This window comes from Seriola lalandi, unplaced genomic scaffold (assembly GCF_002814215.2).
Source record: "Seriola lalandi dorsalis isolate HSWRI2012SDOR001 ecotype SW California unplaced genomic scaffold, Sedor1 jcf7180002052042, whole genome shotgun sequence".
Lineage (NCBI taxonomy): Eukaryota > Metazoa > Chordata > Actinopteri > Carangiformes > Carangidae > Seriola > Seriola lalandi.
Window position 1 is genome coordinate 194406 of NW_019522595.1, and position 24762 is coordinate 219167.

General features: G+C 39.8%; 4 protein-coding genes across 4 annotated transcripts in view; 1 reads left to right on the plus strand and 3 right to left on the minus strand.

Annotated features, from left to right (window-relative positions):
• Window positions 1-3468, minus strand: part of dcdc2b (doublecortin domain containing 2B) — a 6167-nt gene extending 2699 nt beyond the window's left edge. Inside the window, exons 1-7 of the mRNA XM_087172106.1 lie at window positions 3122-3468; window positions 2936-2987; window positions 1431-1501; window positions 788-919; window positions 511-645; window positions 336-375; window positions 185-250 (exon numbers count right to left, since the gene is read on the minus strand). Coding sequence (XP_087028232.1) covers window positions 185-250; window positions 336-375; window positions 511-645; window positions 788-919; window positions 1431-1501; window positions 2936-2987; window positions 3122-3405 — 780 coding nt within the window. The 5' untranslated portion in view covers window positions 3406-3468. The remainder of the gene's footprint in view (window positions 1-184; window positions 251-335; window positions 376-510; window positions 646-787; window positions 920-1430; window positions 1502-2935; window positions 2988-3121) is intronic.
• A 952-nt stretch (window positions 3469-4420) lies between these two features.
• On the minus strand, window positions 4421-7033 carry iqcc (IQ motif containing C). The gene is made up of 5 exons (XM_023399535.2): window positions 6935-7033; window positions 6558-6701; window positions 6104-6470; window positions 5273-5394; window positions 4421-4643 (listed from the first exon to the last, which is right to left on the minus strand). The coding sequence occupies exons 1-5, from the start codon at window positions 6974-6976 to the stop codon at window positions 4608-4610; spliced, it is 711 nt and encodes a 236-aa protein (XP_023255303.1). The 5' UTR covers window positions 6977-7033; the 3' UTR covers window positions 4421-4607.
• Window positions 7034-7260: 227 nt separating this feature from the next.
• fancm (FA complementation group M) overlaps window positions 7261-24762 on the plus strand; it is a 39491-nt gene continuing 21989 nt past the window's right edge. The window contains exons 1-4 of the mRNA XM_023399531.1: window positions 7261-8031; window positions 8106-8278; window positions 9120-9197; window positions 9335-9493. Coding sequence (XP_023255299.1) covers window positions 7335-8031; window positions 8106-8278; window positions 9120-9197; window positions 9335-9493 — 1107 coding nt within the window. The 5' untranslated portion in view covers window positions 7261-7334. The remainder of the gene's footprint in view (window positions 8032-8105; window positions 8279-9119; window positions 9198-9334; window positions 9494-24762) is intronic.
• On the minus strand, window positions 11552-22028 carry soul3 (heme-binding protein soul3). The gene is made up of 5 exons (XM_023399533.2): window positions 21424-22028; window positions 15973-16067; window positions 14268-14409; window positions 13926-14109; window positions 11552-13794 (listed from the first exon to the last, which is right to left on the minus strand). The coding sequence occupies exons 1-5, from the start codon at window positions 21671-21673 to the stop codon at window positions 13623-13625; spliced, it is 843 nt and encodes a 280-aa protein (XP_023255301.1). The 5' UTR covers window positions 21674-22028; the 3' UTR covers window positions 11552-13622.

The following is a 24762-nucleotide window of genomic DNA, read 5'->3' on the forward strand; positions in this document are numbered from 1 at the left end:
ACCATCAGACTGAAATTCACAGGATGCAACTGAATATTACACATAGAAAAAGAAAAAAAAGCTCCCTGCAGTGTTTGTCTCACTAGTGTATTAAATGTGTTAGGCAGTGTACACCAAACAAATTAACAGTCCTGATATAGCTTCTGTAGTGTGAAAACTAGACAGAGGAGGATTGTTTTTTTACCTCTGGGGAGTCGAGGAGAGCTGAGTCACTGTACTGGTCTTCTGGACCGCTTCCTGCTTTCCCGTTCTGAGAGGAAACACACAAATTAACTGTAGGTTTTAGTATGACAATTAAAATAAGGTGAGTGAATGGCAGTATTAACTGAAGGTACCTCAGTTCTCCTCAACAGCCTTCTCTTTCCTGGGTAATATCTGCAAAATGAAGACAAAGCACTGTGATGTGAAGAAAGCAAGAGATAAAAATGCACAGTATCTTTGTTGGTGTGCACAGATGCACACCAACATGTGTCTTTACACACACTCACAGAGGACCTTGCATAACAATACCTCTCCGTAGCTTTTGAAACCAACAGCTCCACATATGGAAGTTTCTTGAACCTCTCGGTTCCCACGGCAACATAGCAGTGGCCAGTCTCCAGCTCCCCAGCTGAGGACACAGTTGCTCCTTCCAAAGAGCACAACCTGGTGAAGCAAAGGCGTTAGAGAGGTATTCAGTGGATTTCTCTCCCACTCTTTATTTGTAATTCCACAGAGTATATATATATATATATATATATATGTGTGTGTGTGTGTTTGTGTCTGCCTGTCTGTCGGTGTCACTGACCTGCGGACAGCTCCGGTTCGTAGGCTGACCTTTTCTGTGACCAGACTCAGGATCTGCTCCAGATCCTGCTGCATGCTCCGAGGAATGATGAATCGAAATGGTGGACACAGGAGATCTCCATTACGGAAAACACTGGACAAAAGCGTTAAAGGAGGAGTTCACTTTTTTTTTTCAAGTTTGTCTTAAACAATACTCATTTGCCCATAAAAATGTTTTTTGGTCGCTGTAATTGTTCCTCCTGTCTCTACTGGCCATAACGAGATCTCCTCCTAATGTTATTCCAGTGTAAGACACGGGAAACACAATCTACTGCGCAGGTTCGGTGGACAAATGCATTTGGAATTCAAGCCACCGAGAGACGGAGACCGCATTTAAAAACACAGTTTATTTAGAAGATGCCAATTTGATTTGACTAAGTCTGACTGCTGAGGCCTCAGACTATCCTTGGCTCAACTTCGTAGAGTCACATCCAGTACGGATGCGAGAAACAATTACAGCAATAGATGTCAATATACATAATTAATTTTAAAACAGACTTTAAAACATGTGAAGCTATCCTTTAAAGAAAGTCTCTCCCAGATACTATCTATATGTGCTATGGATAATTAGATGTGTGTGTTTGCCTGTAGTTTGACCAACTCACTGTATAATGCAAGGTACAGGTATAAACTTCCTCCATTTAGCTGAAACATTTGGCCTCTGGGTTACTTTAGCCTGGAGGGGACATTCAGAAAATCAGATGCATGGCACAGCAGAACATCATAATCTTGTCATTTTCTCTGCAATACTGAAAATTCCCTCATTAGATTTACGTCACTCGTGTCCTTCACATCAATTACACTGCACGTCCATCAAAGCAAAATCAGTTATCCCAAATGTGAAATGACTGACTAACTATTCTGCTCATGTCAGCTCGAAAGCTGCAGCCATGGAAACTAAACGTCACTTCAAGGCTTCTTCAATGGCACTTTCACACGCTGCATTTGATCTGAGCTGGGCTCTTCTGTGAGAAATCTGGAGCCAATATCCGCGTCTGCTTCCGATAACCCAGCTAGAATAAATCAATCAACTCAGAACAAAAGCTGACATTGATCATCTTCCCTTATTGTTTTTTACTTTGAAAGGGCAGACATTTAATGCATTGACAGTGTGTCTGAGCAGAGAGTGAGGCATGGGGATGTGAATATGGGCATGAGGCCTGCCCAGACATGCACATAGCCCTGATAACACTGTGTGCAAGCATAACTCTTTGTTTCACCAGCAGGATCAAACACACTCTTATATGGACACACTTCCTCCTGCATGGCTCCACAGCAACCACAACACAGGCATTTAAGACTTTAAAACCTGAGACTCTAGCTCAAAAAAAAAAAAATCTTCTTTCCAAATGGCAGACACCCAAGGCACACACAATTACTCTCCACTCTTTTATGTTTTGCAGAAAAGTAACACATTGCTTAAGACTGAGAGCACACTCTGCATCTGAACACTCATTCCTGCCAGCTGGTCAGAATACAAAGCGAGCACTTGTCAGCTTGAGTGGCTCTGTGTGTGTGTGTGTGTGTGTGTGTTGCTTCTGCCTGCATACAGTAAGACTACCATCCTCCTGTCAATTGACAGAAAAGAAAAGTTTAAATTTTAATCAATAAAGAGAAACAGATCATAAGCTTTGATACAATCTGGGGATTTCTAATCTCTGATGAGCTCCAGATATAATTACTGAATCTAATGTCACATGAGAGCCTTGAAAAGCCACCCCGACAGACTGGTTGATGGACAACACAATCATTAGCCTATTTTTTATTGTAATTTACATGACAACCAGTGACATCAATGGGAAGGTACACGCAAAGGGTGACCCGTGCGCACTCACACACACACAAACAAAGTAATCTAATCTAACTAATGCCAACATAACAATGTCATCACATTTATAGGCAAATATGAGCTCAGCTCAGTAATGGAAAATCCTGCACTCAATTTCCTATTTGACTTGGCAAGAGCTCAAATGGATCAATTCGATAAGAGCAGTGCGACCTGGTGGTGCATTCCTCATTCCTCCTGGTTAGACTGGGATTAATGAGTTATGGACTGTGCTGTAAACTTAAAAAAAAAGGAAGCAGCCCATGTGAGAAAATAAAAGCCTACCTGGGTTTCTTTGTGGGCAGCAGGCTGCTTTTTTGCTCCTACGTTCAGGTAGCTATACATGAAGACAGCACATGACAAGAAAAGCCAACAACAAATTCATTTACTGTTATTTTAGAGACAGAATGTCTTCTATTAATGGATCTTGACCCCCCCAGTATCAGCTCTGTAAATGGCTTTTGTACTCACTCCAGTTTCTTGAACCTTTCATAGCCCGCAGCAACATACTGGGCTCCTGTCTGAAGGTCCTGGAGGTCTGCGACCCTGTGGCCCTGCCTGGGGGTGTACAAAGTCCTGACGGCAAGCGGTGCACCGATGTTCTGGGTCACTTCATTGAGAAAAGCTTCCATAGTGGCCACTTGACGCTGGTTGACCACGAACCTCCGTCCATTGTAGAAGGGGTCACCATTCCTGTACACCATCACGCTCTTCACCGGAGGCAGGACAGTTGTGGCTGCAGTGCTCGCAGCCATCTCTGAGCCAGCTGTTACTGCCAGAGTGCACACACACACACACACACACACACACACAGCACATTATTATCTCCCATCATGTAGTTTCCAGTTACATTTTTTGACCATTTTCATACAGCAGATACACTCCACAGTTTTTGGGTCACACTTGTTCAACAATCACACATTAATACAAACACATGATCTTTGATCCATACACACTGCTCAGTCAGTCACAAGCCTGGTGGAGGATGAAGCAGGGAAATCGCAGGATTGAAGGCAAAGGTGAAAATTAGTCCCTTCTGTTGTTGTGGTCTGTCTGGACTCCCACACACGTTCTGCTCCTCTCTGTCCCCCTTACACACACACACACACACACACACACACACACTACTCCACTGACGGCGGTAAGTATTTCCTGGTTGCTATGGCAGCACAGCCAGCAATGACTGGCTTTGCTGGCCAAACCATCGGCAGCAACCACAACAAAAGAGACAGACAAGAGGAGGGGAGAATGGGTGGGTCGCTGTGTTGTGAAGCTGAATCAATAAGATAACTTCTACACCCAGTTGTCTTTATTTTCCTAAAAACCATTACCAAATACATCAGGGGAATTAAGCAAGCAATCAATTAAGGGCAAGCAAGCGTTAAGAACCACAAGGTGACAGAACCATTGCTGAAAATCCTTAAAAAAAGTATTATTTTTAGCTTTAAAATGCTTCTTTCCTGGGGTGCTCTTTAATGACATTAATACCATAAGACAACTGCATCTTAATAGGAGACTCTTGCATGAATATTTGTAAGATGAACACCTCATGTGATAAGTGAGAGCTCATTCATTGTAATCCAAATGGGAAATTTGAGCTTCTGTGAGACAAAACACAAACTTGTTTAGAGCTGAGGATCCTCCCATGAATTCCTTTCAATACAGCTTCCTCTTACACGATAGTTAACTACCTCAGGCTCTCGCGATTTATGCAAAGAGGATCATATAAGTAAAAACAAGTGCAGTGACAAAAACAAGAGAAAGAAACCATTTTAGAAAAATATCATTTATTCATAATTTTACATTAACAAATAACATACACAGTACAGGTTTGGTCAAGCACATGATAAATACTTTTTGAAAGCAATTATTTTAAATATAGGTATAATAACAGGTTAAACGTGCAGTTAGAGTGAGGGCTTCACATTATCAAGTCCAGTTCATATTACTTCTGCTGTCAGGATATGGTCAGCCTATCCTTCAGTGAAAGGTACTGCAGGGGAAGAAGAAAGAGGGGAAAACGATCATTTTTGGTTTTATAGCTAAAATTATTATTATTATTAAAAAAATTAAACGCTAGGGCGGATTAGTAAATCCTGCTTTTACTGAGTTCAAGTGCAGTTGACATTAAGTGTTATCTTTGCACATTACTCCATATCTTGGCACCTTTATGCCCCCTGCAGCTGCAAAGTGCTTCATGGCTTTATGGTTAAACATAAGTTACAGGATTTGTTCGGCAGAGTCTAAGGATGCAGGCAGTTGAACATGCTAACACACAGCCTTAAGAGATTTATGTACTTAATGCAAAGACTGGAGAAGCAGATTGAACCATGTAGATAGCTTCAGGATCCATGTTTAGAAGTTGGCTACGTTGCAGCTTTCTGACCATGTTGATTGTAGTCAATATGTAGCTTCTGGCAATGGTTATTACTCTGATACTGATACAATGCAGGTATTTTTTTCTGTGAGAAATGCTACTTCTTGGACCTGTTGTACTGATTTGTTATCGAGGTCAGTAAATGGAATTCTGGCTTGCAGCAGAAGCAATTTCCTTACAGCAGGATACTGCTACTGCTGAATAAACATAAGGAAACACTACATCTCTTCCTTTCTCCAACTTACCTTTTTCCTGCTGTCTATGGCCTGTTGTAGCCAAACCAGCTCCATGGTCAGGGTGTTTCTATGGAGACGCAAGGCCTCTGGTGTATGGGGCACCTCCTTAGCCAAGCAGTACTGCCGGGGACCTGGAGGGGATATAGCAAATCTGAAATGACTGATAAGGTTTTTTCACTGCACCAGATATGAGTCAAACCAGACATGTGAAATAGAAGTCCACTTTATGTGCATCATAAAATTACTACTGATGATCAACCCCCTCCCCCCTTTTAAACCAGTGAAAACCTCCCAGTGTGGTCAAACACTCTGACTAGTGGAGAATTCTCTCTGTTTGGACAATTTTCTTGAAGCCATGAAATTGTTTTGACAGAGGTCACTGACTTATATATTTCATAGTAAACATGTCATTTTGTGATGGATATTTTTTGCAGTGCTTACACAAGATCAGTGCTGAAACAACTGATTGATTAGTCAGTACATATTTTTTAGCAACTGTTTAACTAGTAAATTTATTAATCACAGAAAAATGCTCTCACTTTTTCTAGCTTCTAAAAAAGAAATATTGGGTTTTTCTCTTTCATGTATTTGTAAATTGTGTATCTTTGAGTTCAGGATTGTTGAGATAGGCTTTTTCCTCACACATTTTATGATATTTTATAGGCTTAATTGATTGTGAAAACAAGGAGGTACAAGATGCAATCTTGTGACAGATACTAAGTAGTGACAGATAAGCCAAATAAATGGAAGGTTTTCTACTTTCAAAACTTTTAAAACACTTTGAAGCATAAGATGAGTAAGTATCACTTGCGTCACTGGTATTATGTGCACATCTCTCACCCTGGTGAGAGTGATTGTAGTTCATGTCTAGCTCCAAACTGCTCCAGACGGTGGTGGAGTCTCCTGTGCTCTCCATGATCCCCCCATCTTTATCTCCCTCCTTGTCCCTCACACCCCTCTGTCTCTGGCCCTCCCCATCCCCTCCAGTATGGCTGCTAGGGAAACAGTCCCTGGGAAGACGGTCTTGGCCTTTCGTTCCTGAATCATCTCTCTCAGCTGCTATCTTCTGTGGAAAGAGATCATGATCTCCCCCTCTCTCCTGCCTTAAGGCTGCTGCTGCTGCTGGGCTCTGGGGACTCGCACTGACATCTAGCCCTGGATCTGAAGTTTTGCTGGCAGCGCTGCTGGGTCGTAGAAACGGGCCATCCTAATTATGCGTGAGCAAAAAAACAACATGAATAAAGTATTGAAAAGCTCATTACAAGCCACTCTTATAACAGTTCCAGTTACCTACGGTGTCTGTGAAGTGCGGGATGGGGATAACCGAGTCCCTCCACTGTAGATGGGTCAAGCCTCCATCAATCTCTTTCACGATGTCTTCAAAGTCTTTTCGTGCACGTCGCACTTCGTTTCTCACCAAGTGTCCACGTGCACATGCCTATCGAGGAGAGGAGAGTAACTATAGTAACGGTAACTGTAGTACTGTTTTTTTTTTTGTTTGACCAGTGCCATTAGGTGTAGTCAACATTAGCTGCTGTTCTCAAGGGTTAGCAAAAGTAGCTAAACATCCCGAACTAGCAAAAAACAAATTGGCTGCAAATCGCTGTAGGTATAAAGAAGAAGCTTGGTGCTTTACAACTTCAAACCAGAATAATTAGATAACGTTATTACCTGAAAATGGGTGAGTATCTTCTCCCATTTGCCTCCGTCCATTGCTATGGTAACATGACAGCGCTATCGCGGAAAGCGGGAGATGAACTCGAACTTTTGATTTTCTTCCGGTGTCAAGCTCAAAAATTAAAAGCTTGTCCTTGTGAAATTTATCAATGTACGAAAACCATTAGCATTTAGCTTCATATGTTGCCGCAAACACAAAGCAGTTACAATTTTACAATATCAACTATATTCAAGCGACCGAAATAGCTCTGGAATAAAACTGTTGTCATGTATGCGGTGTTATATTTTGGAAAACCGTTAGCGGAAGAGACCCGGTGTTTGTATATTCAGTTTGCAATGTTGCTGCTCGTCACATGGAACATTTTCTCAAACTTTTACGCCACAACTGAAGAAAATGAGTAGTACTGGTTCAAATCAGAGGACTTTGTTCCAGACTTGGGGTGTCGCAGTTTCCCAAAACAAATTTGTTCAACCAAAGAAAGATGACGCTCGACGGCGCAGAACAACCCCAAGCAACACGGCTCAGGTAGCTACATCACACACTCCGCAAAATCCTTTATGGACTGAAATAGGTCAGGGGTCCACATACACACCAGAAACCCCAGTGAGGACTGAGGACCCTGTACCTGCTTATGAAGATGGAGATGACGACGATGATCTTATGGTGGTTGCTGTCTACGAAGCTGAAAAGACCCTTCAGCTTGATAATGCAAACTTTTTTCAAGATGACAACCCTGTAGGAACAGAGAGCAGTGTTCTCTCTCCCATCCTGTCAGGTGTGCAGACATATCCAGATTTCCCTGGGTTTGACAGCTCCTCAGCTAAGGTATGGATCTACCCTACTAACTACCCCATCAGAGAGTACCAGCTGAAGATATCAGAGGCTGCCCTGTTTCAGAACACACTGGTGTGTCTTCCCACTGGTCTGGGAAAAACCTTTATAGCCTCTGTGGTTATGTACAACTTCTACCGCTGGTATCCATCGGGGAAGATTGTATTCATGGCTCCCACTAAACCTCTGGTGGCACAACAGATCGAGGCCTGTTATAAAGTGATGGGGATCCCACAGGCACACATGGCTGAGTTGACAGGTAAAAACATATCATACAAAAATGTCTTTCACCTTTTAGCCATTATTAACAAGACAGCATCTACCAATTCACAGGTAGCACAGCAGCAAAGCAGAGACAGGAGGTGTGGAGGTCCAAGCGCGTGTTCTTCCTTACCCCTCAGGTCATGGTGAACGATCTCACTAGAGACACCTGCCCGGCTCAGCAGGTCAAGTGTGTGGTGATCGATGAAGCCCACAAAGCACTGGGCAACCACGCTTACTGTCAGGTACACAAACCTTCCACTGATGATCACAGCTTGCCATTCGATTCAGTTATGCATCACTGCTGACTGCATTTTCAGGTTACATTTTACTTGTCAAGTCCAATTCTGATTGAACCTGCAATAAAATGATTTTAAAGTGAGAATATTTCTTCATCATTTCACATTCACTCTTATGAATGTGAAAAGTGGTTTCAAAAAGTGCATTACAGAGAGTGGAGGCCATAGTGAGACCTCTTTATCTCCGCTCAGAGCATCATTTGGATGTTCACACACCAGTCAAGGTGCTGTTGCTATAACTGTAGCTATCTAGATTTGTGACAATCAAAGCATCTTGATATCAATGTGAGACCTCAATCACTTCTATTGATGCATTTCTTGGAAGGATTAAGTGATATGACAAAATACTGTATGCCATGGTAGCTTTCCTTATAACTTCTCTTTTTGTGCTGCCCATGGGGAAAATGTAAATCAGTGAGCAGACCTGCTTTTTGGCCATTTTATATGGTTTTTGCATCAATGTATTGAGGTACCAGGATTTGTGAGGTTTTTAATTCATTGAACTAGCCAAAATTAAGTTTCCATCTAGTTACTTTATCCATAAACAGGTTCTCAGTTGAATCTCCAGAAAATATTCTGCATTATGATTTCTATCCACATTGTAATATAAAATTACACATACCGTAATAGCAGACTTTATCTAATCACCAACTTCTATTTTCTAGCAGGAATGCCTCTTTAGGTTTGCCTCTTTGCACTTTTAGTTCATTACATTATCTAATCATAATAATCTATCCATATAAGGTGTTAGAAATGTTCTCTACTTGCTCCTCTCCCTTTTACTCAGGTGATCAGACAGCTCGGCAGCCAGACTCTGCAATTCCGCATCCTGGCCCTTAGTGCAACTCCAGGGGGAGATACAAAGGTAGGAACAATATACAGTATCTGTGCCTGTAAATCCTTTTTGTCTCTCTGGTCTAATGTACCCTAAGTTTTTTTGATTCTCAATTTAACTGTTCTGAAATCTGATTTCAATATTCCTCTCTTACTCCATCCCTGCAGTCGGTGCAGTCGGTGATCTCTAATTTGCTCATCTCCCACATTGAGCTGCGTTCAGAAGAAAGCCCAGACATCCAGGCACATTCCCACCAGCGCAGCGTGGAGAAAGTGGTGGTTCCTCTGGGAGAGGCCCTTTCTGCTCATCAGGCACGCTACCTGCAGGTAGGCCCATGCAGTGATGCATCATATTTAGCAAAGCACCTTTACAGCTTCTACTCTTTTCCAACAAATAAACACCTGACATAACAGTCAGAGTTTAGCGGATTTCAAAAAGGTCACTTTTTTTACAATGCCAAGCACCAAGAATGGCTTTCTTCCTTGCTGATATCAAATTACTCTACTAATTTATTCATGTTTGAGTCTTTATTGTCCATGGTGCTTTCACTGTCACATTTGTATCAATGATAAATACACAAACACACAAACTGATAAGCTCATTCAAACTTATACAAAATTTAGTTTTATATTCAAACTTTCCCCTGTCGGAGACATTAGGTTTGTATTTATTATTTAGGGTGTGTGTCATTTGTTTTTTTGGTGCTTTGCTGCCATCTTGTGGTTAATGTTTGCTTGCTTCTGTTTTAAGAAATCCTCAGTTGTAATCCTTTTTTGTGCATCACACACATTTCCTTTTGCTGTGTGGTTCTTACTGGGTCAGTTAGTATTAAATGGATTGATATGTCTTTAAAGCAGCATGCTGTTACACTCGGTGGTCTGGCTTTCAATGTTGGTAGATTTTCCGGATTATTTACGGACCCTCTCTCCTTTGGGGGTTAGTTCACTGCCTGTGTATACTGCACTGTAAATGTGCAGCTACACTTCATCTGTCACAGGTGGACGGACAGCTGGAATGTGACACCTGCATTTTAAAGTTTAGACCTGTTGTATATTTGCTCTTGATTCTTCTTGGATTGTTTGTAGTAACAGTCAGAACTCTTCCTTAGTTACTTTGACTTTCATTTTTCACCTTCTCTTCATATTACCTCCCGACTGGAAGGCGTCTGCAACCTGCTTGTTATCCTCCATGTCCCACTGCCCTCCCTTAATTTGACCAGACAGCACACAAAACAGAGACAACACTGTAGTCAGGTGTAAAATGAGCATTACTGCAGTTATTCAGGTGGAATTTAATGGTTATTGGGCAAATCAGAAAAATGAACCAGTCATGCAGACAGGTGCTTTGAGCTTAGTTGTGTGTGTTTTTGGCCCATTTTATCACAGCCATTAGTTAGAGGCTAGTATTTGTCCATATAACCACTGAAGTAGCCTCCTCTCTTCTCATGCCCTGGCACTGGGATTTTGATTGAGCGTAGAAGGTTTTTTAGACAATGTCAGTGAGCAACTAGGCCACAACTCCAAACAAGTGCTGAGATATCCATCATAAAGTTTACACCCTGTGTCGTGTTGTGTTGGAAACTGATGGTGTAATTTAGGGTTTAAGTTTTAGTGGCATTTTACATAAATTAGAATTAATTTGTCCAAAAAAAAAAACCTATCGTGTATTTAAACAAATGTGCTTTTATTTGTGACTGAGGAATCTGTACTTTCAGAAAAACAGATGTCATGTTTTAACACACCAGTTCTATATCAGTACTGTTTTTCATGTTTATTAGAGTATACTGCATTTTTTACCTTTGCCTAAATGTAAACTCATAACTGCTAAACAAATTATTAATGTTTCCTCGTTTTCTTGTACTATCTCCATCAGTCACTGTATACAGTGTACTGTATTGTGCAATGAGCACTACTGTAGTGTGTGTGTGAGTGGGTCCCTCTTCTGAGAGGTCATCATGTTACTATGTTCCAGTAACTGAGCACTGGTTCTTTTTGTGAGATGGGTTATGCTACACGTCTCAGAACAAACTAGGGTGTGACCCCTTTTGTTTGCCACATTTGATCCCATTAAAAGAAATCCTTTCAGTGATTTTCTACAGTAAGTTGTTACAGACAGATTAGTCTGAAACACAACCTTCTATGCCCAACTTAGAATATAAAGCTGAGACTGCTCAGTTGTTGCATTAGTAGGAATATAAATTGTCGCTTATATTCAACATTTCAAAACTTTGGGGAATTTCATTCGGAGTCTTTGAACAATTTTATTATTTCTCTGCAACATATTTCTGAACATCATTTACTCAATGCAGTTTCTGCAGGAATACTCCCAGGATTGTGTAGAATAAAATACATATAAAATAAAATAAATAAAACCCAGCATCACTGTAGATTTCAAAAGACAGGAGACAAGCACATCTTTATTGAACAAAGAAAACCACAGTAGCTCTTGTTGTTGCACTTGAAATTTCACAGTACAGCACACTTTTGCAAAACACACACAAAAAAAAATTAAGCGAAAAGAAAGGAAAACAAATTAAATCCTCAAACTCGATGTTCCCATATAACCAGGCTCTTAAAGGGAAAACAAACCTACATGTATCATGGCTTTGCAAGTTTACACACTACAGTTGTCATGGATCAACTCTTAAATCATTAAATGCAAAATAAACTCTTTGGATTTGAATGTCTTGATGTCAACCAAACTGCTTGACTTTAAGACTGGGCAACCCTCCCAACCCAATAATACACTTCCTTAACTGTCAGTTCCTTTACATTTTCTTGTGGATTAAATAAGATGAAACCAATTTTTTCACAGTGTGAGCTGCCTAAGCATTTCATAGGACGCCCCTGTCCTGGTAAAAATGCTGACACTGATGATTTGGCTAGTTTACTTCCAGTTTTTTTTCACTGGCACCCAAGCAGTAAATTCAATGTAAATTTCCAAAGCAGAAACGTTCGTACATTACTGTGAACTCTAAGTGTAGCTGGTTTGACGCTTTGTTGTTGTTGCATTGCATTGGTATGTTTTATTTAAAATATATAGTGAATATATACATACATACTCTGACTTCATAGACTCTTCTTTAGATTGGTTATAGAACATTAGAAACAGTTTGAACTTAAACAGAATTGAACTTTTGTCTATTTAAAAAAAAAGAGTATAATCACAGTAGAGATATTCTCTGAGCTCTATTTTTCTGTTGCACTGTCTCTACTCAGCAGCAGTGGCATTTGCAATACAGTAGTGAATGCATACTCACTAACATTGACACAGAGTAGCAATAAGAAAGAGCATGAGAAAGAGGTAACTATTCCTGTGTGTGAAAGCGGTTTGAGACATGAGGAATGCATTGAATTCATTACAGCCTTTTCTTAAGAGAAAAGGATGCACATAATATAAGTATATAATAATATTAAGTACTTTCTGATTGTCATTCAGCAGTTAAACCAGTGAGTGTTTCAGCGTTTGGTTCGTAGATGTGTGGCATATGTTTTCACCCTCCCTCTGTAGCTATACATTCATATTTTCAAAATTATGGCCACCTATTGTGTTCAGCTTATTTATGGTTCAAGCCACTGGTTCTGGTCTGGATGTTGTTTATCAGGTTGTGTTGCATGCTGCCTCTTACCACAATACCTGCAACTGAACACACCCTTAGATAGGGTTAGGTTAGTGGCCCATGAACTGTAATAACTGGCTTCTTGAATGTTGGTTATCTGGAGAATATTGCACTTCATTTTAAAACAAAAAAAGTGTGACTGGCATCACATAGACTTGTCACCTTTAGTGAATTATGTACTCCAGAGATAAAAAACAAACAGTTGATAAATAATGACAGATTTGACATCGTCTTGACAAGCAAGAGACTGAGAGAGAAACTGTTTTTTTCTGTTGTGCATTGTTCACCCCACGACAAGACGTTGTGGCTGTGCAACAAACAGAAAGGGAGCACAATAAGGCTGCATGTCCATGGCCTGTTTCTGTTGTGGAAAACACAGGCTGTTGCATGTTTCGGACAGTACCCAATGTTCACTGTGATCTGAGTGGTAAGAGTTAAAACTATTTCAACTTTAACAAGAGAGTGCTGTGCTTAGGAAAGGTTTAAGTCATCTCAGTGTAAGAACAGGAAATGAATGCTATGCTTCACCTTAGCATCTGGATTGTGTCCATGAGAGTATGGCAGTGGTTTAGTTGGTTCTTATGAGTGAAATGAGGATCCATGTAAATGAACATAATTGAAAATTTACTGAGAGTAGATCAAGGGCTAAGTTTTTCTTACTTTATCAAAACCCAACTGCTCTGGAGTGTGTAGGGCTGGTGGTCGTTTCAGGTAAAGGTGATGATTACAGAGGATGTTGCACCTGAGGCTGTAGCTGAGTTGGGGCAGTGTTAAGGGAGTCTTTATGAGGGTCAAGGGGTCACAGATAGGAGGACACTGCTTAATCCTCTTGTCCCTCAGCGTCGCTCTAGGAACCAGATCTCATTCTGACGGTTGCTGTGAGCGGGGTTGGTGTAGCCGGCCACGATAAACGAGTCATTGACGCACATTCCAGGAGAGTCTAGCAGCTCTGCCATGGCATTGATCTGGTTAATGATGGTCACTTCATTGGTGGGACCGGTGAAGGCCCTGAAAGCAGAAAAAAAACAAGCCAACCATTAATTTTAGCCCTAGCCCTATCACTGACTCACACAATAACACTATCTCTGAGTTAACTTAGAACAGTGGAACTGGTCATTTTAATTTTATTCTCCACTGACCTTGTGTACACAACTGTGGCGGGCCACATCTCTATAACGATCTCACTGTCATATGGTTGTGGGGGCTGGGCCTGATGCTCAACAGGAAGGTAGTACGCCACAGTGACATCATGGGAGATCACAGAATGGTTTTCATCTGTGCGTACCACTGTGACGATGGGGAGCGTCATTCCCAAGTAGTCACCTAGATTACGAAAATGGCAACTGTCAATGTTACCAGTCAGGCTGGCGTGAAAAATTATTGGTTTGGAAATGATCATAAGCCAATGAAATAGAGGACAAGGCTGGGTTTCAAAAGGCCAGACTCTGATTGCATGAATGGTCTCTTGATTGTGGGCTCACCTGAAGAGTTCTGTTGGCAGATGTATCTCATTATCCTCATAAAACCATAACAGATGCTCTGTTCGTAAGTTTCCTCACGCATTGTTATGCAAGCCCAGTGGCCTTTTTCGTAGTTGCGTTTCTCATAGAGCAGCTCCCCACACTGAAAAAGTAAAGACAGAGTTAGGATTTAAACACCTTATGAATACTGTGTTAAATTTAATTAAGTATCCTTATGAAATCAATTTTCTGTTACAAGTGGAGAATGGCATTGAAAATGTCAGCAAATGTTCTGACAAACTGGAAGCTACCCAACCCATACAACCTTAACAACTTGCAATTAAAATCATTCTAGAGATACAGTATTTTGGCCTTTTGAGCATAATCAGGAAGTGACATCTCGAGTGTGAGAGTTTTCCCACAGATTTACAAAATAATAATAATAATAAAAATGAAATAAATTTCACAAGGGAGGTGGTGTAATCATGACTGATGTGTTTCTGTGATTTTGATCTGAAGTTTTATATACAGCCAATAAATATCCTGGTGTCTTTTAACTTCTTTTAAATGAACCTAAAAAATTTACCTCAGGTTATAACAGTCTTTTCAGATTGATATCTCTGAACTTTTCTGATAAATATTTAGATACATTAGGCATCAACAATGAAAATAAGCTGCATTCTTGCTACAGGATATCATTATGTGATGTGTACTTTTTTGGCATTGTCTTTGCACTGTAACCACAGCAGCTCAGGTATAAGCCCACTGGTTCAGGTCTGCAGGCTGTCAACGTGCAGTTTGCACTGAAACCTGCTCTAAGAATAGAGTGCCATGACTGTCCTTTTGTTTAACCGGGGTGTCCAGCCAAGTTTTAATGAACTAATTAACTCAAGTTAAACCAATTAGCCCTCTTTATTTATATGGTCCCTTAAGGCGTTTAAAAGGCTTATTGTATTGAGTGACACAGTCATCTTGTCAAAAATAAATAGCTGACCTATACTCATAAAGAAGATCACTATGTGATCGTAGACTGTCAGAGACGCTGGTCATGTTCTTAATCGTATTTATTTTAGAGGACCGATCTTTTTGGCGTCGTTGTATGTGCACTACAATGTGTTAAAGGTTTACAGAGATGCTGTTAAGTGTGTCTCTGTATTTTAAACCACTCAATTATTGGTTAGAACAATAAAATGAAAGTTGTTCTGTAGACGTCATAATCTACACACACACATGTCCATGTACAGGAAAGCTCTGTCCTAAAATGAACCAACAACCAGTTAAATCAAATTTAACTGGAACTGCAGAAATAAGGGGCTTTAGAATGGTTTTCCCCTCCAAAAAAAATATTGAATCTCATCATGAAGTTATTTCTGTGTTCATGTTGAATAATGTAACTCAAAGTGGATTTTATTAGCTACTACATTTTAGATATTTTGCAATGTTGTGAGCTTCTTGTATCCAGAAGTTAGTCTGGTAGTCCTGTCAGGTAGATTAAGGTTTTCAACTGCTACTCTTTAAAGACTGGGTAGTAATACAAGTTCATAATTTGTACATCTAGTCCCAGGTGCATACACAGTTTTATACATTACAGTATGTCATTGCTAACATACTTATTATATTACTTGTTTTTCTTATAAGAACATGACAAATTGTGTGAACAATTCAACACAGGTTGAGGGTATATAAATCATTTGTCATGGTTCAAGTATTAAAATTAGGGAGATACCTTGTCTTTGCGTGCAAGGAGAGTGAAAGGGATGTGTTCTCGAGTGCTGCGTCCTTGGTTGTTGCTGGTTAGCTGCTGAATGGGCTCTGCCATTTCTGTCAACAGACAAACAAACTGTATTTGGTCATTTTAAACCATGGTCAAAAAATGGACCATGAATAAACATGGATAAAAGTATTTTCAGGAGAGCAAACAAATACTCAACCTGGTATGTTTTTGTTTAACAAGAACACCCAAAACCTTTAATCAGATGTTCAAATCAGATGCCAACTTTGCATATTAGTCAAAAGAAGAAAGCAGATGTTTTTTTTAGCCATTCATAAAATACAGTTATGCTTCTTTTTCTGATACTGTGTGTTTTGGGCTTGCATGTTGACACCATTAAATACATTAGGGCTATGTGCAACCTCTCATAATTTTCATATACCATACAGTGTACATACAGTACATACTTCCATATAACTTTATTCCACTCACATCATATATACACTTGCAGTTACCTCTCTCTAATCTATATAAAACATCCTCATTTCCAGTAATCTGCTTGCAGGCTGCCAGATGGGTAGAGCACTGTTCCAGGATGTCACAGAGAGTAATGTTTATTAGAGCTGATGGAGAGAACACTGACTAAAGCTGCCCAGGGCCAGGTATAGACTGGCATTAACAGAGATGTACTACAATAGTGGACAGTGGTGGCTTTGCTGTATTTTATGTATCAACAATGTAGCTAACTCATTTATTGAGCTGTGACTTAAGGAGCAACCTTTCTCCAACCCAAGGAATTCAACCCTGTTATAGATTCTTTTAGCACACTTATGTTACAGATATTTTAGTTTAGCTGCACATGCTTAAAATGAATGAAGTGTGGACCCTACTGCATAATACTGCAGGAGGGCCATACAGGCAACTCATCCACAGACCAGTATCCGCATCAAACAGTAACAGCATAAATGCACAGACTCTCTAATCAGGTTGTCAGATTAAATAACAGCATAATGTTCCATTGTTGGACTGTCAAATACAAGGCACTCAAGGTGAACCCAATTTAATCACATTCTGTCAATCAATACCATGGAGGACAACAGGGTCAGAGGAATCTGTGATATTTAGGTGATCAATCATTTGAAAACGAACAATGCTGATGGTTGGGGTGTGAGTGTTTGCGAATGTGTGTACATCTAAACTCGTTTAGCAGCATCTTGTGAAATTAAGGCTACAGTATAAACCACTAATGAGGGTAGTTAATTAGGACGGCTAATAAGCATGAACATTTGACAATAAGATATGACCTTCTAGTTAGTATGTGTATCTTCAATGAGAGTGACAGGGAGGGAAATAAAACACACTGCAGCTTTAAAGCACTGCGTGGTTATCCACACATGCAGGCAAGTACTGCACACACAAGCAAACTCAGTTTTTATGGCAGCTCCTCCAGAGCTGCTTAGTGTTGAGGCAGAACAGTCAACACGCCCAGTCAACACACACACTCTTTTTTGTGCCTGGGCTTTCTAATCTGTACAGGCCTGTAGTCACGTACACTTTCAGTCTGGAACCTGTTTTTTTTGTAGCTTTCAACAACTACATTTCCAGTGAGGTTTGGAGCACCTTAACAAACGTCATACCCTTCACTTCATTTTTGAAATTGCACCAATGTGTATATTAATTAGGAACAATGTTTTCACAAATTTCCTTAACAGTAATGGATACACATTTTGTATGGAATACGAAACAAACCCTGTTGGCATGTCTCATCTTAAGAGAGATTACTTAAGTAAAAAGATTTATGCAAAAATACATACTAGAGCAGAGGTTAAGTCGCACAACAGCAAACCCAGAACTGAGTTCGACTCTCCATAATGAGTAATGACTGTGATTTAATTTGTGGTTTTGATTACAGGAAAACAGGTGTGTACGTATAGAATTAGGAAATTGCTTAAGACTCAATTATTGGCACTAACGTCAATAAAAATGTGTGTACCAACTTTAAATACATAACTGGGTAGACAGGCTCCATACAGTAATTAAAATGTTTTGAATTTGGCAAGACTTAGGCATGTTGTATAACATGCAAGCTGATTGACTCCATTTTTTGTCAACCACTACAGGATGTTGACTGGTCTGTCATATTAACACTTGCTTACAGTGGCAAAGCAAAACCACTCCGTACTGATGGGAAAAGACCAAATAAATATGCTAGCACTTGTTTTCAATTAATCTGTTTCAAACACACTGACAAAATGGAAAAAAATCAGCGTTGTCACAACGGATTAGTGCTGCCAAAAGATCAGCATGCAATTGGGTTTGTGTTATTTGGCATGAGGATACTGCTGTGTGTTTGTAGTTTCTTGGATAAGCTAATGCACTTATTACTGTCCGAATTTATGAAGAGAGACTAAGACAGGCAGTCAGATTTGTTTACTAAGTGTTCATTTGGTTTTCACTGATGTGAAGTTAAAAAGAACACGGTGCAATGGCCATTTGAGAGTGCACTTGGCCTGCATCTTTTGAGCAATGAATGTCATCTTGTTTACAAGCGACAATGCCTTCATGCACACACATCAGTTGATTATATCTGCACCTTTGACCTCCTTTTACTTTGGAATGAGCCATTGTGAATATTCACTGCAAATAATATCATCTTTGTTTCCAGTAAATAGCGTTACTGAGGAGGCATGGAAATCATACAGTCTATAAAGGTCTTTCATACAGCATCAAATGGTTGTACTGCAAGAATCAAAGATACAAAAACAACAGGCCGTTTCACTGCTATAGATTTGTGTTTACAGCCATCTAGTTTGCTTGAGGCCACAATGATACCTGTTGCCATGGTTATCGTATAAACTATCTCAGTTCTTTACAGTACTTGATTTAAAAACAATTATTAAGTAGCTTCAGTGGAATTAAACTTGTATGTGTTCATGTGGCATGAATAGCTACAACTACTAGCTCAGCAGCTTTTAGCATTTCTGCATGATGAGCTGAACACCAACCTAACCTAACCCCACTTCATCTGTCTCCGTCCCAATTAGAGTAAAGAAGTTTACTGTGGCCTTGGCATGTGTCCTGAGTGACAGCATTGTAGTGCAGGATTTAGAAGCTACAAACTCAGTACCAGTGCAAGCAAGGTAACTAATCCCCCTGAGTCATAAAACCCCAATAAGTGATTTTATACTAAGTCCTCAATTAGTGCGGTGGTCTGAGGGCAGAGGAACAAGGATGTGCCAGCGTGTTACCTGATTTTCATAGGGCAACCACACAACTGAACTGAACTTATAAAGAAGGCTTTGAATTTTACTGTTTACTGGTTTGTGCCCTACAAGGAGAAGTTAGATATCTGAAGTGTGTTTTGAAAACAGCACTTAATTGCTGTGTATCGGGAATGAAAATGTTCAAGTTTAGCTTATCTCATTGGGTCCATTGTCCAGGTCTGTGTTTTCAAGATCTGTGAATAGCAGCGACTTGGAAGGTTCCAGAGTTCAAAACAACTGCTGTCGCGTCTTCAGCAACGCACAATGTCTGGATTTATACTGTAAAATCAGGTTTCCAAAGCTACAAGTTGCACAATGTTACCACTGTTACCATCAGACACAAACACTTTGAATGGGAAATACAGAGTACAAACCATTGTAGAACATTTTTCATACTGCAACATGACTGCCCGAGGTAAAGCTCAACTGCATGCTGAGATCAGACTCACTCACTGGATTGGTCTAGTGGCCATCTTTTCAGTTCAGGGGTTGCTAAGCAGTCCAACCTCAAGCAGTCCTAACCATATTCCTATAAAAACAATAATACCTTGTGCCATGCCACCTGTGAAGCTGCAGTCAGATTGAACTAAACAAAACAAGGTGGTACCACCAGTATTTGAAAACAAAACCCATCATCATCATCAAATTTAATGTCATAATTAAGACCAATGGTGTTACTGTACTAACCTCAAAAAGTGGCAATATAAATGTGTCAATACAGTTGGGTATATGTTTTTACATCCACATAACCCTATTGAGTTACTGTTGTGTCAGGCTATGCGGTAGTCACATATTAAAGGCAGAAAAAATCTCATCTGCTTCATTAACATGATTGTCAGTGTTTATCACGGCTTATCTAATTTGTTAGACTATCTGATGTATGCAGAATGCATTATCATGGTGTGCTTTTTTTGGCTTATTCAGTAAATTAAATATTCCATATTGCAGGCAAACTATAAACAAGTATTAAACCATTCACAGGTGCAATATGCCTTACAAAATGGCGGATATAGTGGTAATGCGTAGTCATAAATTGCTTCATGTTTTGCTGTCTCTTTGTCTGACAACTAGGCACTTTGAATTCCTTAAATGTATATTATTATCTGTATTATTTTACCATTCATTTTCTATCAAGTTAACTGCTCGACACCACAAACTCTAGTATTACTATGCTATTAGCCATAATATTACTGCTTTAGTATTAGACCGTACTACTACAGTAATATCACTACCATATTATTATAATGTCTGTAATATTATACTGTTCTATTTAAGTATTTTAAGCTAAAAGAAACGAGTATTTCCTATTATTATATATTATATATATTTGTCAGTGCCTTACAAACCCTATATTCCTGACCGTGAAAACAAATGCAAGTTTACATGCAAATTCAATTCTCATTGCAAACACCAGAGTTAAATTGCAATTTCTTGCTTTCTGTGCAACAGTGTTAAGTGTGACAGAGGACTTTCCCAATTGTTTCCACTTAATGTGCCTCAAAAAGTATATGCAATTGACAACAGACCCCTATTTACTAAAGTGGGCTAAAGAAACATCTAGAATATATATGTTGTGGTAGAATAATAGGACTACTAAATCAAAGACCAATTACAAGCTCTCTAAATCAAGGTAACACAAAAAGGCTGTTACTATTTTGCAGACCATTAGCAATTAAAATAACAGAGGTACTGAAATATTTCTCATCTTTCTGGGACCCACTACAAATCCCTCCAGGGACCCCTAGAGGTCCCATGACCACACATTGTGTGCTTTATAGCTTTTGCTGTATAACAGTTTGGCCCTTTAAATGATCTGTCTGCATACAAGGAGTTGAACAGGTTTTTGACTGTCTACCACGAAGTTTGGCCCTGCACTTCATGCATTAATAATATATTCTTAAAGTTGAAAAACATGGACGTCTTAATGGCAGGAAATGTGTTGTCCTGGCTGGAACTGGTTGTATCTCATTAGAAACTAGGTCAGTGTACAGTGGTACAGTGGTGGTATTTCTTGAGGAAGTTGAGCAAAAGTAACCTAACTTGAGTCAAACACGTTGTTGGTTGTTTTTACTTGTCTGTACACCTCATGTGAAAGACAAACTCCCAAATAAGAAAGCTAGGACTAAAACATTAAAGTTATTTGTTAGCTAAGAAAAGTAGCTTGTATGTCTAGTTGTTTTTTTCTCGCCATATTTTCTTTTACCTTGAGAAACTTCCACCTGGTGTCCCCTCGCTACGTCCTGCCAGTAATGAAGCAGTCGGTCTTCGTCTTCCTCCGTGGTCTCTGCCTCCTCTTCCAGGCTGCCGTTGCCCGAGTCTGACTGCTGGTCCTCCGAGAAAGACTCGAGGTCCTCCAGTGTGATCATCCCCTGTCGGTCGGGCCCACTACCGTCACCACCACCACCACCACCACCACCGCCGCCGCCACTCATCTGGCAGCCACCTCGGTCCATTTCTGATAGTAAAGCTAGTACTTGCCGAGGAAAAACACCGCAAAGGGTTGACTTAACATAAAAAAGCTACAATTACTCATTAATCGTCGCTGAATTTAGGCTTCGGTTAAGTGCTAGTCTTTTTCTTCGGACCTCGGTGGGACAACCGTTACTTTCTGGTCAAGAAACCAGGCACTATAAAGCTTTACACGACGCATTTAGCCATGTTTACATTCGCTGTATTATATCTGACTTAAACGAGCCATACTCCTTTGCTGGGTGCACTTTTCATTCGCTTAAAAACAAGGAAAAAAGTGGTCTCCTTCTCCCGTGCGTCGCAGCCTGACGCTTCCCTCGTCTTAACCGGAGGTGAATGCGATGTTTATAGGAGATCAGGGCGAACCACGTGACCTCCCTTCCCTCCCTCTCTCCTACTGCCCGAGACGATAAATAAGCGAGACCCTCACGCTCGTACAGACATTTGAACAGGAGGGACCCGAGGTGGTGCCACTATCAAGGGAGCAGAAGTCTTGCATAGCATCTTCGCAGTAGTTTCCATGCTCTTTGTGGTTATTATTTCATAATATACCTGTTGTATGTGAGCACAGAGCCAGATTAATTGTGCGCTGTAGCACGTAGCCTAGAGCTGCAACTAATGACTATCAGAAAATATCAGAAAAAGGGGGGAAAAAGTCCATCACAAGTCCAGTTAAAATGTCTGCTTCAATTAGTTTTTTTCTTTGTCTGACAAACACTAAGATAAAAAAAACAACAACAGTATTTCTGCTCCACCCTTATTATTTTCTACTTATATTTTATTGAATTTTTAAAGTTATTTGATTCCCTTTACTTTGCTTTTTATTGTGTTTTTCTAATTGTCATTTTAAATCATTCAAATGCATTTCGTCACCTTATGTGGAACACTTTGAATTGTCCCTGTGTTTGAAAGGTGCTTTACAAATAAATCTTCCTTGCCTTGTCTAGTGTTAGTAGTAGCATATAGTAATGATTTGTATTCAACCTTCTATTTAACCATCCATGGTTTTTACATCAGTATATTAAAAAAACATTCTATGTCCACACAATAACACTAATCAAAATCCTGTCACTGTATACTTACAGATTAACAAAATTACTCTTTTATGTGTTTAGTTGAGGTGGCAGCTTTAATGTATTTGCCTATAACACCCTGTTTATGACAGTGACAACTTGCTGCATTTGACTCTTTACACCCTGACCCTTTAAGAAATTGATGAATGTCTTACAACAGGACACACAGTGGTAGGAGGTGGCGGGGAGGGAATCAGGAGTGTGTGCGCATATACATTTATCTGCGTGACAGCCATGGCTGCCTTTGTAAATGTAAAAGGAGATAGAATACAGACTCATTGTAAAATGCTGTAAAATACAAAATAAGCATTAAAGACCTGAAAAAGAGGGACTATAAGGCATTTTAAATAATTATCCCATTTGTGATTTGCATTAGTACATCATTATCTAAATAGTCTTTTAATATGGATGATGATAAATAAAAAAAACTTCCCAGGCTGAGGATAATAAACAAACTTGAACTTGTGTGCTATTGGACAGACTAGGCAGGATTTCCTCTGATCTGTGTCACTGCAACAGCATTCCACCATGTTGCACCCTTCAACATGCACGTAGAGAGGCTGTTATATAATCTCCTATAGTCTGTGAAGGAGTCTCTATGTAAATGCACACATACAAACATGCAAACACAAACACACATACACTGAAACACACACATTTGACAATAGTCTACAGGCCCCCTGTATCTATCCACCCACACCCCTACAGGGGTTGTCTTTGTCCTTATGTCTGTTCCTTGTAAATCCACACAACTGGACAGTGATTACATTTTGATTTACAACAGCACCCTCGCAGCAACATTAGTGTTCATAATAATAGTAATGATAGTAGATATAATAATAATAATAATAATAATAATAGTAACAGAGTTTTATCACATGATTAAGCTTTTTGAGGTTTCCACACTTTATTTTAGCAAGGCAACCTCCTTATACTTGTTCTCCCTCATTAGTTTCAATGATGGCAAGGCAAGCTTTACAATGCGCACACATAAATACACACGCACACACCAATATGTCCTTTGCATTGTTGACATACAAGAGTGAGTTCAGCTTAGTGTAGTTTCTGTTATTAATAGCTGCCTGCCAACTGGCTTTTTCACTGATTCCCTACGTCACTTAGCTCTATGCCCTTCAACCAATCAGCTGTTGGCCTCTGCTGAGCATGCTCAGTGAGGCTCCCGTCGATGATGTTGTCATTTGGCCCACGTCCTCTCCTCCTCTCCTCTCTTCTCCTCTCCTCTCCTCTCTTCTCCTCTCCTCTTTTTTATGAGAGCCATACACTGATTTTGTTTAATTCCCAACCCACAACATAACTCACCTTATTGTTGCTACCTTAAGCATTAAATTTTTATTTTTATTTTTATCATTACCATTATTATCACAGTTTCTGCTTCAAATTAATTAAAAAAATTTCCTGTGCCATGTGACCTGTTCTTATACAGTGCAGATAGAGGTGGCTAAAATTAAAAAGTATATTGTACTATTTTTGTAATGACGTATCTTCTTATTATCACTGCATGCAAGATTTAAGCAGTAGGTGTGAAGTGTGTGGTTGATACTACACTTGTAAAATGTTTAACAGTTTCGATCTATTTGATCTTAAACGTGACAGGTTTTACATACATATGTTTTAGTGCTGCTGTACCGCTCAGACACACTCACTCCTGTTATCCTTAACTGTGAAGGAGAGGCCCACAGCCCCAATATCACACATTTCTCTCCAGCATGCCATGTGGCATTCAACAGCAAAGCAACAGCAACGACTGAATTTACACTTGGTGCTTTTTCTGTTTCATTGGTGATCCTCTGCATTAATCAACAAATAGAAAAATAAGCAAGTAAACAAATTAATAAATACAATTACAGACAAACTGGTCCTGACAGTTCTGGTAAACAAAGACGAAGTATATTAATATGCCTCCTGATGTGATACATTTAATTGACATGCATAAATCAATTTTTATAAAAGTGTAGTAAACAAGCACATTGCACTGAAAT